Here is a 16,888-nt window from a genome sequence, read left to right as displayed (position 1 = left end):
ATTTAATATTAGAGTAAAATTAGTAAATCAATACTATTTATTTGCCATAAAAAAGCAAATTTTGACTCAAATTGAAAAAAGTATAATTAAAAAAAAAATCCTGAATTCAAAAATACCCGGATGTGTGCAGTTTTAACTACTAGCATGTCCCAAGCCATGATAAAAGCAGAGGGGGAGAAAATAATCTAGTATTTGAATTGTTATTTTTCATATTAAATATTATACATTTTGCCCATCGTGCTCATTACGTGTGGAGTGATTGAGATTTTAACTGGTTTTAGTTAAACAGACAAAAAAAACCCAGAAACTGCTGGAATATTTAACAATATTCAAACTTTCTTTAAAGTGATTTACATCATGTCACTCAGTGTATGCATCCATTTAATACATGTTAACTGATATAATATGAAGTTCAAAGAACAACACTTGTCAAGCACTATATTGTTGTGCAAAATAATTTCTGTACAAAGTTTCTTTTGTAACAGCCACAGATATGCCTCAGAAAAAATATTAACAACCAAGTTGTGATAATTATGTTCTTTTTTACATTTGTAGATCTGACCATGGTTATTGAAGTGGATGTAATATGTTAGCAAGGATAAGCTACAAATTTATCTGATTCTCTTAAGAAAGGCAAGTTTATGTCAGCAAAATTTAAAAAAAATACCAACAATATTGAACATGTTTTTATAACAAATTTTGTTGTGTATCAACATACACACCAAAATCATTTCATTTGAAAATGCATATAAATAAATTCAACCCACAAATGTTCAGGACCATGTTTATTCTGTTGACACCAAGTCCGTCTGCTTGCTTAGCTCATCAGGGAGAGCATCATTTTCCTAATCCCCTCTGACATTAGGAGCTGCGGGTTCCATCCTTTGACATGGCATAATTTCACTGTGGCTTTTGACCTCAGATATTGTGCGGACTGGTTATTTGTCTGATACAGAAATCATTTGAGCCGTGTCACAACAAAACCAACATAGTGGGTTTGCGACCAGCATGGATCCAGACCAGCCTGCGTGTCCGCGCAGTCTGATCAGGATCCATGCTGCTCGCTTACCAACTCTTTTACAAGTGGAGAAACTGCCGGCGAACAGCATGGATCTTGATCAGACTGCGCGGATGCGCAGGCTGGTCTGGATCCATGCTGGTCGCAAACGCACTTTGTTGGTTTTGTCGTGACTCAGCTCATTTGAGATTAGTAGTCGGGTCACTTGTTGAGAAACTGGTTAGTTATCCTGGAAAACCCATAATGGTGATCAACCTCCAAGATGTTATGGTCGTCTTTAGGTAATGCTTTGCCGCCAAAACAATTCTAACATTATCTTAGCATATTGATTATTTCCAGAAATTTATTTTTGGCAATTGGTTAGGTTATCATAATCAACAATCGCTCATCCTTTATCACTATGTACTAAATTCTGATTATTAATGGTTAAAAAATAATGAATACCGAAGGTTGTGAAAAATATCTTTCCTGAAATGATTGATTTATTATGATATAATGGCCGATGTAAAGGAATTTTGGCAAGTACATGTATGCATTACAGTATGACTACCTTAATTAAAGCCGAAGTTAAATCCAGAAAGATAATAAAAATTTGGCACCCATTGAGTACTGGTGACTTCCAGGAATTGTACTTTAAATGGTTCAAATAAGCAATATACAATGTACTTTGTTAACTATCAACCATATATAAATGATGATAAACCTTAAGGAACTCCACTGAGGTCCAATAGCCTAAAATGATAAATTATGAAAATCTTTCTTAAATCAACTGGTACATTTAAATTTAAAACCAAGCAGAAGATGATAATTATATAAATACACACAGTATTAAATTGATAATCAATTTTTTATGCCATTTTTGGCCGATTTGAGTGAAAAGCGTTGCAACGGTTTTCATTTTTTGGGCCAATTTGCACAATAAAATTATTTCTGGAAAATGGAGTGACACATCTAGTTACGATATACAAAAATCTTGAAAAAATATTTTCGGCCCCCTTCATGTCAAAAAACCTCAGTGGAGTCCCTTTAATTACAAATGAAAATGTTACCAGTAAAGATGGATCTAGATTCATTTCAAGGACAGCTAGATTATCTTTGTCAATTTTGCAGTCATATTTAAACCATCTTTTCCGTAAGTGAATTTAATATCAAAGCTAAAATTTGTAGTGTAAAATAATCTTTGTGTACATTTAATCATTTTCATGAACATTTTGGAATCAGAATCAATTATGATACATGATATTCTTATAAATGATATTAAAAATAATATATATCAGCATTTTCCTTACTCTGAATTGATATTTAAAGCTACCTGCTTCCAAATGAGTCAATATTTTTCATTAAAATCAAGCTTTCATTACATTTTTTAGAAAAGTAAAAGCATCAAGATTCAAGTAATAATTTACATGTGTGCAATTAAGGACTGATTTCATTGTAATTATCACCATATTTCTTTGTGTTGCTTACATTGCAGCATTAAGAGTTATTTTTTGCATATTTTGACCAGTAATTTATATGAATTGTAAGTGTCTGCACTCTTTGTCCACTTAATAATGTTTTATTTTGAAATACATTTTCATGGACATTGGCATAAATCTGGAGGCAAGCTGCTTTAAGGATAGACATTCCTTCCTTTAAGAGCAGAAATTCTCAGTATTTTACAGGGGTTTAGGTTTGATGAAAACAATTTTAAAGATATAAGTAAAATATTAAGCAGGGGTCTGTTTTTGAGCCTAAAAGTAAAATATTTATAATTATTTCTTTTTCATGTATATTCTATTAAAAGGAACTCCGAGGTGGAACCGCAAATTGCGGCATATATTTCTTATCCTGTAACGGCTTTTAAAAACAATTCTCACAATTATCTTGATATCAATTTATATTATCCAAGTGCATGACCTCTAAGATATAATATCATTTCAACATTTAGACTTGCTACTTAAAAAAGTGGCCAAATTTGATGGTTTCTTTTTCTATATGGCTCTTGATTTCACCTATTTTTTAAACTAGCAGATTATATTATATTGAGATTACTTACTTCAAGACAATTCAATTGGATTATATGAAAAGCTGTTCAAATGTTGGACAAACAAAAAAAGTAAAGCCTGTAAAAGTTCGAAACTATGCACCGCAATATGCTGTCCTATTCCTGAGTTCCTATAGCATTTTGAAATTCTAAAAAATTAACCATTATAAAATCTGTATCTTGTTGATTACTAGGCCACAAAGGAACAGTTGTTGCCTTACTATAGAAGTTCCTCCCATACATTAGCCAATATCAAACCATGGTAAGTTCTTAAGACAATTACTCAAGAAAATTGTTGATCACTTTAAATGGAAGGAAAAGGGCTTTTGATGGCCAAGTGAAAAAAAAACAAAACATTTTCCCCTCAACACCATAGGCACTTGGTTTCGGGATAAAAAGCCTTTTGAAGGGTTTGTATAACTTAAATTGGATTGAATGTAACGATTTTTTAACGTAGATGTCTCGATTCTAAATTCGACATTTTTCCGATATTACGGAGTCTGACGGATTTACCACCAAAAGCTCCCAGAGAGACATAAATTGTTACGGACTGACACGGTTTGATACGGAGCGACACAAATCCGGACGGACGCACTACGGATACACTACGGTCTGTTACGGTATAAGCACGGGTCATTACGAATAAGTATGGTCTGATACAGAGAAGAAGGAATTGATACGGAGAAGAACAAATTGCCACGGATCTATACGGACCTATTATATCCGTCCACAACCTCTTGCATGCTCATTTTCAAAATGCCTCACAAGAAAAGAACACCTAAAAAAAGAAATTGCAGAGTTCAATGATTTTGGCGGAGAGGATTCGGTCTCATCGCGTCCGACCCCTGAGACATATCAGGTCTGATTAAAGTGAATTTCTTTAAGGACGCCGGATCCTCAACAAGTTCGGCCATTAAAGCCTAATACTAAACATGAAGGGGTCTTTGTAAAAGCCCATCTCTAGTCCACCATCTCGTCTGTCTTAGGTATCGACTATAGTAATCATTAATGAAGAATGTTGATCAATACTGCTTCTTTTTTTAATTTTAAGATTTGCTGTTCATTTTACAATTACATCAATTATCGTGAATGTTGATGTTTTAAGGATATGTTAAAAGCTTGTTAATTAATCTTATTATCACTCAAGGGCCAGGGTCCGAGGCTTATGAGACACTTTGTTTTATGTACATATTTACTCCAATTTCACGATCTAATGTTTGTAAAATATGTAACATTAAATGTTATTCTATTGCGGATGTATTATAGTACGATATTAATATATTTTTACCTCTATGCATGTCATCAAGCAGCTCGACCACTGCCTCCGCATTCTGAGCCATTTCAATATAAAGTTGCAGCCAGTAAATAGTAATTGTCATTTATTGAATGTTCCCGCAAATATGTATGTTTTTAACAAGAAGGTAGTATTTATTACCTGGAATAAGTACATGATACTTAATTTTTTCGTACTAAACAGTGGTGGACCGTACCATTCCGTACCGTTTTGTGTTGCAACGCAATAAACCATATAAGACCGTGCTAATCCTTGCCTCTCCGTAGTACAACGTATTACGATCATGGCTTTCCGTGACAATGCCGTATTAATCCGTATTAAAACAAAACCGTAGCTTATACTTAGGGTAACGGTACAAATAAGTAGTTCTCCGTACCAAACCGTGGAAATCCTTGACAAGTTGGTGGACTACAAATCGATACGGACTAGCATGGTTTTGGTACGGACCAATACGTATCAGTACGGTTTAGTACGGACTAGCAGGGATACGCTACAGTTGATTTTTCCGTAGCAATTTTTTGTGCATGTTCAAAAATTGTCGAGGATCGCTACGGATATACAAGAACTATTACGATTGATTATGGTTACATTACGGATAGCTACTGACCAGTACCGTTAGCTACGGATGATGCCGGAATTAATCCGTGGTTTATTCTGTGAATATTCACTGGTGTTTAATGCTTTGAGTAGCAAAATAACTTTAGTAAAAAAGACTCAAATTCTGCTATACATAATTATGTAAGTAGTTAAAATTGTTTCTCCAAAAGACAGTTTTCATTATGAATTATAAATCAAATATTTTATTTTACAGGACTGATGCTTGCTGGACAAGTTGTTTAATATTTGATAGAGGACCTCCATGTGAATTGATACTGTGACATTAAACATTGTATATCTATGGCAAGTGATTGACACAGAGTTGTGTGCTGGGCAGTGCCGTGTGGGGGACGGGTAGAGGAGCATGTTGCTTAATGAGTTGCAAAAATTGCAATAAAGATATAATACAACCAATTTAGACATTGTTTATGACTGGTAAAGACCATCAACTTGGGCAGTTTTTGCAAGATTAATAAAACATTCATTATTTTATTAGGTTCTTGATATTAGATCATCCTCTTTGCCAAATTATGTTCTAACACAGAGCAGCAGTACCATATGGAAAATGGGGCCAATACAAAAATGAAACTTTTTGATTGGTTGAGAAAATGGGCTGAGTGTAAAAAAATTGAAATGTCAGGTGTTTTTAACAAATTTTTTAAAATTTATCATTTCTAAATTTCCGTATTTGTAATTTTAAGTTTATTTGATACATAAATATTGATGTTAGTCCCTTATCGGTTTAACCAGAGGTGACTAGGTTACCTTCTGTATGTCCGTCTGTCCACCAAACTGGATCCCTTGGTGATGCAAAAAGTACTGAAAATACTAATGAATGAAGCTTGAAATATGGGTAAATGGCTGTATGGAAATTATGAACATCTTCTTTTCTTACTTTGTTGATAAATTTGGCTGCTATGGCAACAAATAGACTTAAAATATGGCAAATATAACAAAATTTGGTATTACTCAAAAGTACTGAAAACATTTATATTAAACTTAAAATATGAATAAATGGCATCATGACCTTACGGCCATTTTGCATGTCAAGGTTCACAACTCTAGCACCAAATTTATTAGATTTATCCCCCTTGAACTTACAATTTTCACAACCCCCCCCCCCCCAAAAAAAAAAAAAACGTTCTTTATCAACGTTCTTTATTTCTTAGCATATCTGCTTCAAACTTTAGATATATGTTTTTGTGTCTCACCTTTATAATGTCAGAATTATCAATCCTTAAATTTTCAATTTAAAAAATTGTTTGATTTTTTTTAGCTCACCTGAGCTTGTGCTCCAGGGTGAGCTTTTAGGATCGGTGAATGTCCGTCGTCCGTCGTCCGTCGTCCGTTCGGCCGTCCACAATTGCTTGTGAACATCTCTAGCGGGTCGCATTTTTTGCCTCAATCATCAATCAAAACTTGGGTCAGGATGCTTATCTAGTTGAAAGCTCAGATGAGTTCGAACATGGGTCATCTCGGATGAAAAAACTAGGTCACAAGAGCTAAAAATAGAAAAACCTTGTGAACACTCTAGAGGTCACATTTTTGACCCAATCATCATCAAACTTGGTCAGGATGTTTGGTCTAGGGTGATAGCTCGGGGATGAGTTCGAACATGGGTCATCTCGGATGAAAAAGTAGGTCACAGGAGCTATATAATAGAAAAAAACCTTGTGAACACTCTAGTGTCACATTTTTGAACCAATCATCATCAAAAACTTGGTCAGAATGCTTTGTCTAGTCAATTGCTTGGATGAGTTCGAACAATGGGTCATCTCTGATGAAAAACTAGGTCACAGGAGCTAAAAATAGAAAAACATTGTGAACACTCTAGTTGTCACATTTTTGACCCAATCATCATCAAACTTTGTCAGGATGCTTGTTTAGATAATAGCTCAAATGAGTTCGAATATGGGTCATCTCGGATGAAAAACAAGGTCACCGGAGCTATAAATAGAAAAACCTTGTTAACACTTTAGCGGTCACATTTTTGCATCAATCATCATCAAACTTGATCAAGATGCTTGTCTAGGTGATAGCTCAGATGAGTTCGAACATGGGTCATCTCGGATGAAAAACTAGGTCACAGGAGCTAAAAATAGAAAAACCTTGTTAAACACTCTAGTGGTCACAATTTTTGACTCAATTGTCATCAAACTTGGTCAGGAAACTTGAATAGGTCATTGGGCTTGGAATAAATCGAACATGGGACATCTCGGATGAAAAACTAGGTCACATTGAGCTAAAAATAGAAAAATCTTGTTAACACTCTAGTGCTACTGTTGTGATCCAAATATTTCTGTTAGTTGGTCTGAAAGTTTTTTTTGATGATTTCTAAGTCAAGATCAAACATGGGTCATTTTGGATGAAAAACTAGGTCACACCCGCCCAAATATGGAAAAACCTTGTTAACATTTCTAGTGGTCACATTTTCGACTCGATTATCATCAAACTTGGTCAGGAATGCTTGTCTAGGTAATTGCTTGGATTAGTTCGAAATCGCATGTGAAACTAGGTCACCGGAGCTAAAAATAGAAAAATCTTGTTAACACTCTAGTTGCTACTGTTTTTGATCCAAGTATCCTGGAAATTGGTCTGAAAGTTTGTTTTGATGATTTCTAGGTCAAGTTTGAATATGTGTCACCTGGGTAAAAAACTAGGTCGCACTGCTCAAATATGGATAATCCTTGTTAGCACTGTAGTGGTCACATTTTTGACTCACCTGTCATGAGACTTGGTCAGAATGCTTGTCTAGGTAATTGTTTGGATGAGTTTGATAATTCAGGTGAGCGATCTAGGGCCATCATGGCCCTCTTGTTTAAATTTTCTTCTTTGTTACTATTAATGATATATTGTATTTTCCATTGCAATGTCATGTTGTAGTACTATGTTACAAGAAATAAACTTTACTTTTTATATATTTGAAAATTGTTATATTTTTCACTTTTCTTCTTTGATTCTATAAATGGTTTCTACTTGATAATTGTTGTTTGTCACCACTTGCATCATGTATGACGATGTTCATAAGTCTAGCATCTTTATTTCAGTAGTTATCTCCTCTTTGGTGTAAGAATTTTGCTTTTTTATATTAAGTGTTAAAGTAATATGAGCCGCGCCATGACAAAACCAACATAGTGCGTTTGCGACCAGCATGGATCCAGACCAGCCTGCGCATCCGTGCAGTCTGATCAGGATCCATGCTGTTCGCTATCAGTTTCTCTACTTGTAATCGAGTTGGTAAGCGAACAGCATGGATCCTGATCAGACTGCGCGGATGCGCAGGCTGGTCTGGATCCATGCTGGTCGCAAACGCACTATGTTGGTTTTGTCGTGACGCGGCACATATTCTGGTTACAACCAGGGACATTAAAAAATTTGCCTTAAGTCTATCTGTCTGTATGTCTGGCCATCCCAAAAAACTATATATCTTCGATTATAATTAAAGAACTTGTAACTTTTCAAACAAATTTAATTAAAATAGAGAAATGTTGACACGTTAGCACATAGGCCTTGACCCTTCAAATGTTGCTGGGGTGCTAACCAGTAGAGGACTTTTGTATTGCTTGCAATAATATGATAATTGCTCATTATTTTTATGCTCCCCGAATATAGTCACCAACTTGTCCGTCCGTCCGTCCATTGTCTTGTCCGGAGCATAACTTGAAAACCCTTGGAGATAATTTGTTTAAACTTCATACAGTGGTAGGGGCATTGAGGGGAGTGCAGTGTCAAAGAACCATAACTCTATTTTCCGGTTTTTGAATTATCTCCCCTTATAGAAAAATCTTGTCCGGGACATAACTCTAAAACTATAAAAGATATCAACATGAAACTTCGTAGGTGAATAGATCTCAATTGGTAGATGTGCAGTGCAAAAGATCCATAACTCTATTTTGCCCGGTTTTTGAATAATCTCCCCTTTTAGAAAAATATTGTCCGGGACATAACTCTAAAACTATAAGAGATATCAACATGAAACTTTGTAGGTAAATAGATCTCAATGGGTAGATGTGCTATGCACAAGAACCATAACTCTTTTTTGCCTAATTTTGGAGTTATTGCCCTTTGTTAATTTTAACACTTTGAACTTTGTCTGGAACATAACTCTAAATTTATAAGAGATACCAAGATGAAACGTTATAGGAAGATAGATCTCATTGAGTAGAAGTGCAGTGCAAAAGAACCATAACTCTACTAAGCCTCATTTTTGAATTATCTTCCCTTTTAGAAAAATCTTATCCAGGACATAGCTGTAAAACTATAAGGGATATCAACATGAAACTTTGTAGGTAGATATATCTCAATGGGTAGATGTGCAGTGCACAAGAATCATAACTCTGCCTTGCTTAATTTTGGAGTTATTGCGTTTTATTTTTACTTTTTGAACTTTGTCTGGGACATTACTCTAAAATTTTAAGAGATATCAACATGAAACTTAGTTGGTAGATAGATCTCATTGAGTAAAAATGCAGTACAAAAACCATAACTCTGTTTTGCCCAATTTTTGAATTATCTCCCCTTTTAAAAAAAGTCTTGTCTGGGAAATAACTCTATAACTACAAGAGATATCAACATGAAACATTGTAGGTTGATGGATCTCAATGAGTAGATGTGCAGAGCACAAGAACTTGAACTCTGTCATGCCAAATTTTGTAGTTATTGCCCTTTGTAAATTTTTACATTTTGAACTTTGTCAGGGCATTTGACATGGAAACCATAAGAGGTTTTAACAAGAAACTTTGTTGGTTGACAGATCTCATTGATTAGAAGTGCAGTTCAAAGAATGGTTACTCTGCCTTGCCTAATCTTGGAATTATAGCACATTGAACTTTTTCAAGAGACATTACTCTGAAACTACAAGAGGTGTACTTTCCTGTGTCCAAAACCAATTCGGGGAGCATCAACCGGCTCAAACCGGGCTCTTGTTTATATTTATTTCAGTGTTTCTGAGAGTGCGGGCCGTAATAGGTGTTTCTATAGCTGAGTAGTTAATGTCAGTCTTAAAATTATTTGATCCTCAACACTGTTGGTTCAAATCTTACTAGAGGAATGTTGAGTCCTTTCAAGTGAGGAAGTTATCAAGCTAGTTTATGGAAGGTTGGTGGGTCTACTCGTGTACCCACAAATTAATGCAACAGTGCACCAAAGCATGTTCTTGTTCTTCCGTGAGTAAAGCTGGAAAGTCTAAGTTTTAAACACATGAATACAAATTATGGCATGTGGTGGGACAAGAAATATATCTCGTAGATTTGGGGGTGCTCCAAAGATCAGCATTCTACTATCAAATTTGCCATCTTGTGGTAATACAAGTATATGTATAAACTAGTCTTTTGAATGTGATATTAAAACCTTTTGCCACCAGTATAGAAATCTGGAAACAAAGTGATACGTTGGAAGATTTAATCACAACAAAGTTACATGAAAATTGCAGACTCGGTTTGATTGTGTCTGTACATGAGGGATAATGAAGAAGTGCAACATCCCTCACGCCCCCTAGCACCGGCTTGAGCGGTACTTAATTCTCAACACCTAATAGTGCTGGCATAAATGATCCCGAAGGACCAGAAAAATATAAAAAGGACGGAGCAACTATTGGGTGTTTATTATTCTACATTGGTGTTTGAAAATGATGCTGCAGCCACTAGTGGTCAGGGATCTCAGTCTGTCCATGTTCTTCCATACTAATACAGATTGTATTTCCAGGATTATCTTCATTTATTTTTTTGAATGAAAAATTAATATATTTTTTAAAGTATTATCTTCGTAATTATACCTGGTTTATACTTTGGACTTACTCACATCATGAATGACAAGGTTCATAAATCTAGCATCTTTATTTCAAGACTTATTTCATCTTTGAACTTGACATAATATTGTTCAATTGTTACATCATTATTTTTTAAACTTTAACTAAATTGGAACCGAACCTTCACCAATGAATTGTGTATATATACAGAAGAACTTCTATGAGTCGAACTTCGATTAGTCGATTTTCTCGATGTGTCGAAGTAAAATGAAAGTCCCGATTTTTTCCCTCATATATTCCTTATAAAAACCTATTGATGAGTCGAGATTTTATGTGTCGAGTTTTTCGATGTGTCGAAGTTTTTTCGTGGTCCGTATAGAATAAATCTAGTATATGTATTACGCTAACAGCACATTTTTAGGCCTAATATAACTAAAATGTACTATGTAGGTAATGAATATATTTATAAACGTACATTTATATTAAGTTATCGTATAGTGTCACGGTCGTGCGTTTGACAGCCAGTTGCAATAAATATATGCCACCGTTTACTGTAAATGAAATGGATAGTATACAAAGTAATTAATAAATTATTTATATTATATAAACAGTAAGCATTTGTTTGATTCAAGTATTGTGTTTCATTCAGAGTATCAACTTTAGTATAAAACATTCATTCAGAACAAAATGTTATTTACTGCTGGTCATGCGAAAACGTATCCCCTTATTAATTCATTGTGTGTTATAATGAAAATGGTGTAATTCCAAACGTATAGTTTTTCCTTCTAAAAACAATATGTTCGTTATTCGGCAATAAAATAAAATCGAGGAACAAACTAACGTTATAACGAATTACAACATGTATGTTAGTTTAAACGTATCTATTTTTGCTCGATTGCGAACTTATATTAATCGCTTTCGAGTCCGTTTCCTGGAACCAACCAGTACTGAAACATGGTCGTGACCCGAGTAGGGCTCGAACACGTTATCCCTGGGTTGAAAGGGAGACACCTTAATCACCTTAACCACTAGGCAACCACCACTCCCCTTAACATGTATGTTAAGAGATTATGCTTAAGTCAGTTATAATTTAAATACGACTGTTATTTACCCAAAACATATTCAGACAGATTTTACTCATGTTAACTCGGAACCGTTGACATCACACTCCTTGCCCCCTCACCACTGTGGAATAAGGTCCTGCCAGGTATTTGGGATTTTTTTCATGTGAGAAAGCTATCAAGCTAGGTTAAGGAAAGTCGGTGGTTCTACTCATGTTTCCTGTTCATGGCTGAAATAATGCATGGAGGTCTTGAGGTCTTCCAATCGCAACTACTCGGCCCTTTCTACCAGTCTTCGGATAAGGATAATAGATAATATTATATATAATAGCCGAGGAAGTTCCGAATGGTCTTTCTTCAACAGTGATGCTGGAAAATTTCCAAATGTTTTATACTGTGTTGGTGCGACGTAAAACCTAACAAAAAAAAGAAACATAATTTGATTAATGTTTTTGTTCTTAGTCGCCACTGTACTAACTAAAACACTAGAGTTTGACCAAGTTGAAATATTGACCTCATAGGTTATTTTTCGACGGATCAAAGTTTAGAGTTAGAAATTGACCCTTTCCATCAATTTCTGACACACCTACGTGTAAAAAATACAATCTTTGAAACTGATAATAGATCTAATTAAAACATAATCTGAGTGAGCTGGTTATTTAGTACATTTAATTTTCTCTCATCATGTGAGGGAAGGTTATACCATTATGGCCGGGGAATCAATATTTTGAGAAAAAAGTTATGAAAATTAAAAAGAAGACATCGAAATGAAACAACTGATTTATCCACTGCATAACATTCTATCTGGGAAAAAAATTCCCGTGGACTTGAACTTGCAACTTACTTACGGACGTATGCTTATATTTAGGCGATCTGGTCGTAATTACAGTATAGATTGAAGAATCGAGAACACGTAAATCGTTATACCTAGCGAAAATAACAAAAAAACTCCCGAAAATTAATCAGTTTTTGTTCAATATTGCGAAACAATACAATACAAGTCGCCGTGCAAGGCATGTGGGTGTGTTTTTCAATTGAACATGAACTTTCCGTGGGATTAAAACCCCAAGATGACAGCAAAAGAGGCGGCAAAATCATACACATACAGACTGATGTGATATATGACCATTGTGAGCACAGTACAAATTGAAAGTAAAGACGCGGGAACCAAAATAGCACGAATATTTCGTGCTAAAACACGCTTGCTTCACACTGCTTAGTGAAATTGAAGCATGTTGACCGCTTCATGAACATCACATGTAGACGCATTGTGGCAATGTAAAAGGGGGAAATGAACAGGTATGACTTCTTCTTCTCAATTTATCGAATTAACGTGTTATATAAACAGTAATCACGTGCACTTTATTGTCATTACATGCACACGTAAATGTTACTGTGCTAATAGCGTTTTGTAAGTTTTTCTTTCGTTCCAATTTTCTCCAAATTTAAAATTTCAGCTATGTAATATGAAATATTATTTCACTTTCTATCTCAAAGGGATAATAGACATATAGACCTTGCAGAAGTTGGTGCTACATGTGATGTCCTCATGAGCAATGATTTTATCATTTTATCATTCCATTCTGAATTGTAAATTCTCAGTTTAACATCATTTCTTGCATGTCAGACTGGCGTTTCCGTGAGTTTTACCCATACCGGAAATTTCATCTGGCATGGGGGGTTCCAGATGAGTCGCGTGCTGTACAATGGCACGGTTAGGATGACGTCATTTTACCGTTATGAATGAAGTTGTAATTCATACGCAGTTGTAAGAAAGTAGTTACGGTTGTAATGATATAAATTTTCATTGAAAATAAAGATAAAGAATTTAAAATATAATGGAATATGGTAGAATATGCAAGAAAAAATATCTGACATATGTTTGCGGTTCGGATCGGAATATCCGTCCCTCGGTCACCCGCCCATGGGCGGTAACTTGGCAAGCCTCGTTACCGCCCAATGGGCGGGTCACCTCGGGACGGATATTCCGATCCGAACCGCAAAATATGACAGATATTATTAATCTAGTACATGTGCATTATATTCCACGATAAGTTGGATAACTAACATTTTCAAGTTTCTGATTTCACTACCGTACGAAATTAAAGGGAAGCAAACCTGGTTATAATGAGTAACTTACGACTCAACATATTTTATTGGTTACCTCCCTTGTGTTTATTTTCTATCAACGTGTATCCTTTAGATCTGAAATAATAGTTTGAAGAAGTGCATAATTTAACTAACCAAACACTTTTTCTCGATCTAGATGTAGCCTATATCTGTAAGACTGTTTATAGGGAATCCTTTGCAACAATTACACATATAGAGTCTACAGTCAGGTGCAAAAAATATTGGTGAAAAGGGAAGCAACTGACGCATGCTTAGGAAATCTGTGCATTCTAGATCTATAATTAGATTCTAATTGAAAAATGTAAGCAAATAATTAAAAGATAACGGCAGATATAGATCTTCCCCTCTATACTATAAATAAACACACATTTACAGTATAGAGGGCTATACTATCTAGAGCTAGATTTATAAAATGAGTTTCTTACTAGATCTATTTAAAACTCGTGAGATCTAGATCTACATGAAGGACATCAAAACATCTGTTACCTAGTCAATTAGACTGTTAGATCTACCGGTATCGCAGAAATTAAAAAAAACAATCGTTATGGTCATGATGACCAATGAAAATCATGACCAGAAATTGATTTCAAATTTTCCCGCTTCGTATTCGGGAAAGTTGGCTAAGAAATTTGGCGGGAAAATGTTTCGTCTTACTGTCTTGAAATGTAATATATTACAACCGCCTGAAGCTGTGTAAATCTTTCTTTAAATAGATAAATATATATCTGCATAGATCTAGGTACAATTTCTTATCTCATTAATTATTTCACACTAATAAATTTACTTAAGTTAAATAGATAATTTAATCAGTATCACTTGACAGCTTTTTGAAAATTTAATCAATCACCAGAATAGTATGATCAAGCTGCTGATTACACTGATCGAAGGTGAAGGACAGTTTTGATCATTGTTTACATATTTGCTAGGCAGCCAGTACGACGATCAATGGTCGTGCTCCGTTGAGCCTATTATGTTTACACAGCCCTAAATAGGTGTATTGAAAAATATCCGTTTTATCTGCACCTGAAATAACTCTGACATTTCATTGATCCATAATCTTCTGTCATATTTTGGCCCAGTTTTTGGCAATCTACGGTAAAATTCAGCTAAAACTTGGCAAAAGTGAAATGTACACTTACAAAGTAAAATGAAACACGGTTAAATAATTTATAGATTCCACAGTTAAATAAGTGAGCTACCTCTTTACAGTTCATTAATTTGGTATAGAAATATATATGTGGTCTATTAGACAGTGCCATATCGTATAGACATGTACATTGTGGGCATATTAAAGGATTTGGAGTACAATAGTGCTTATACTGGCTAATATTGCTATTCTATATTCATTATTGAAACACGCGAATGTGTTAAAGATAAACTGATTATATCTTTTGTTATAAAGTAATGCCAATTATTCTGAAGTATTGATCATTTCAGAATTGAAGCTGATTAAAAATAGATATCGCTTGACTATTTAGAAAAGTGTATAAAAAAATCTAATTGTTATTTTTCTGTTAATACATCAAGTGATTTTTTGGTGGATTTTATCAGTTGTGTTGGATTTATTAATATTAAACTTGTTCAATACCATTACAAAAAAAAAACTGGATTTATTTATTTATATAGGAAGTAAACTTAAGTGACTCCACTTTTGAATTTTATATAGTGTTGGATTGTTAATTTCAAGGTAGATACGTGCATTTTATTACAATATCATACACTACTTCTGAATGACATATTTTGAAATTTTTTGTTTTGAAAAGAAATATGTCAGAATAGTAATAACTTCTATGGTTATTACCCCTTATCATGTCTTTTTTTGTCTTTGACAGATTTTATTTTTAATTAGGCCTACATGTTCAAGCTACATGTATATGATATCAGATTTTAACAATTTTCAGTCAATTTCTTCCTTTTTAATAAAGCAGTATTATATAATAATTTTACTTCTTTATGATATCAAAATTTTATTAATAATACTTAGATATTTACTGATAATTAAAATGTGGACTGGTGTAAATTGTAATGTGAATTAATGACTATTACATAGTACTACAGGAAAATACAAAATTGGTAATATTTCTATGAGTAAAAGAATATATATATATACATGTATATATATGGTCATACTTTTTCAGTTATCTTTATTTTACGATAATAAAGTCATTTTTAAATTAAGATTTTTTTTTGTTGTTTCTTTTTTTATCTCAGAGATGGACTTTTTAAATTTGTTATTTGAAAATCAGGGATTTTTTTGGCTTATTTTAAAGCTGATATCTGGTCATGCTCTACATGGAATATAGTATATTATTTTCCCAAACCACAGGGAAAATATTCCAAATTGAAAGTTACAAAATAAATATACTGAATATCAAATTCTAAAATCTTTGAAAATAAGGGCTTCTTCACTGTTATGATGGTGCTTAAATGTTTGAAGATGCTACATGTATCCTAGACAGTGATTCTTTGCATTCATTTAATCATTGCAAAATTTAAAGTCATGCATTTTTGCATTAATTTTTAACAAAACATCTGCTGAACATCTCCCAATTCCATGGGTATGGGTCATGTTCACAAAATCCTGGAAAAAATCCCTGTAGGTTCAATTTTTATTCTTCAGCAATTTTCCCCTTCAGAAATGTAGATATTAACAATGGGAAGCGGTAGTTCAAGTGAAGCACCAAAAGAAACCCAATCAGCTCCAGCCACTGCACGTGCAACCCCAAAACAACCCAAGAGAAATCGTCAGTTTGAAGAAGTTCAAATCGCCGGCCAAGGCGGCAGCCGGCCACGAGCACCAGCTCGCTCGACAGGTGCGAGTCCAAATCCCCATCAGTCATCATCGACATCTAAGACTCCCAGAGGAACGGATCCTGGAGCATCTGGAAGCACAACTGACAGATCTAAACCACAGAACACACCGAGACAGGGCGCGGCTGCCAACGGGAGAAAGGTAACTTTATATATTTACAATTTATCATTCATTTATCCATTTTCCTGAAAAGATGGCTTGTTC

At 34.4% G+C, this 16,888-nt stretch overlaps 1 protein-coding gene and 1 long non-coding RNA gene across 3 annotated transcripts in view; both read left to right on the top strand.

Annotated features, from left to right (window-relative positions):
- The first annotated feature begins 270 nt into the window (after positions 1-270).
- On the top strand, positions 271-6,047 carry LOC132742758 (uncharacterized). Its single transcript, XR_009627472.1, has 3 exons — positions 271-643; positions 3,239-3,306; positions 5,150-6,047. It is a non-coding gene; the product is annotated as an uncharacterized LOC132742758 (long non-coding RNA).
- A 6,842-nt stretch (positions 6,048-12,889) lies between these two features.
- LOC132742767 (kinesin-like protein klp-3) overlaps positions 12,890-16,888 on the top strand; it is a 45,460-nt gene continuing 41,461 nt past the window's right edge. Inside the window, exons 1-2 of one of the 2 annotated variants that reach the window (XM_060731240.1) lie at positions 12,890-13,041; positions 16,509-16,825. In XM_060731240.1, coding sequence (XP_060587223.1) covers positions 16,526-16,825 — 300 coding nt within the window. In that variant the 5' untranslated portion in view covers positions 12,890-13,041; positions 16,509-16,525. Of the gene's footprint in view, positions 13,042-14,854; positions 15,560-16,508; positions 16,826-16,888 lie in introns of those variants that run through there. The other variant, XM_060731239.1, reaches the window with a different exon arrangement.

The sequence above is a fragment of the Ruditapes philippinarum genome, unplaced genomic scaffold (genome assembly GCF_026571515.1).
Source record: "Ruditapes philippinarum isolate M1 unplaced genomic scaffold, ASM2657151v2 ctg166_1_1_1_1, whole genome shotgun sequence".
In the NCBI taxonomy this organism is placed as follows: domain Eukaryota; kingdom Metazoa; phylum Mollusca; class Bivalvia; order Venerida; family Veneridae; genus Ruditapes; species Ruditapes philippinarum.
This window is presented reverse-complemented; position numbering and strand designations above follow the sequence as displayed.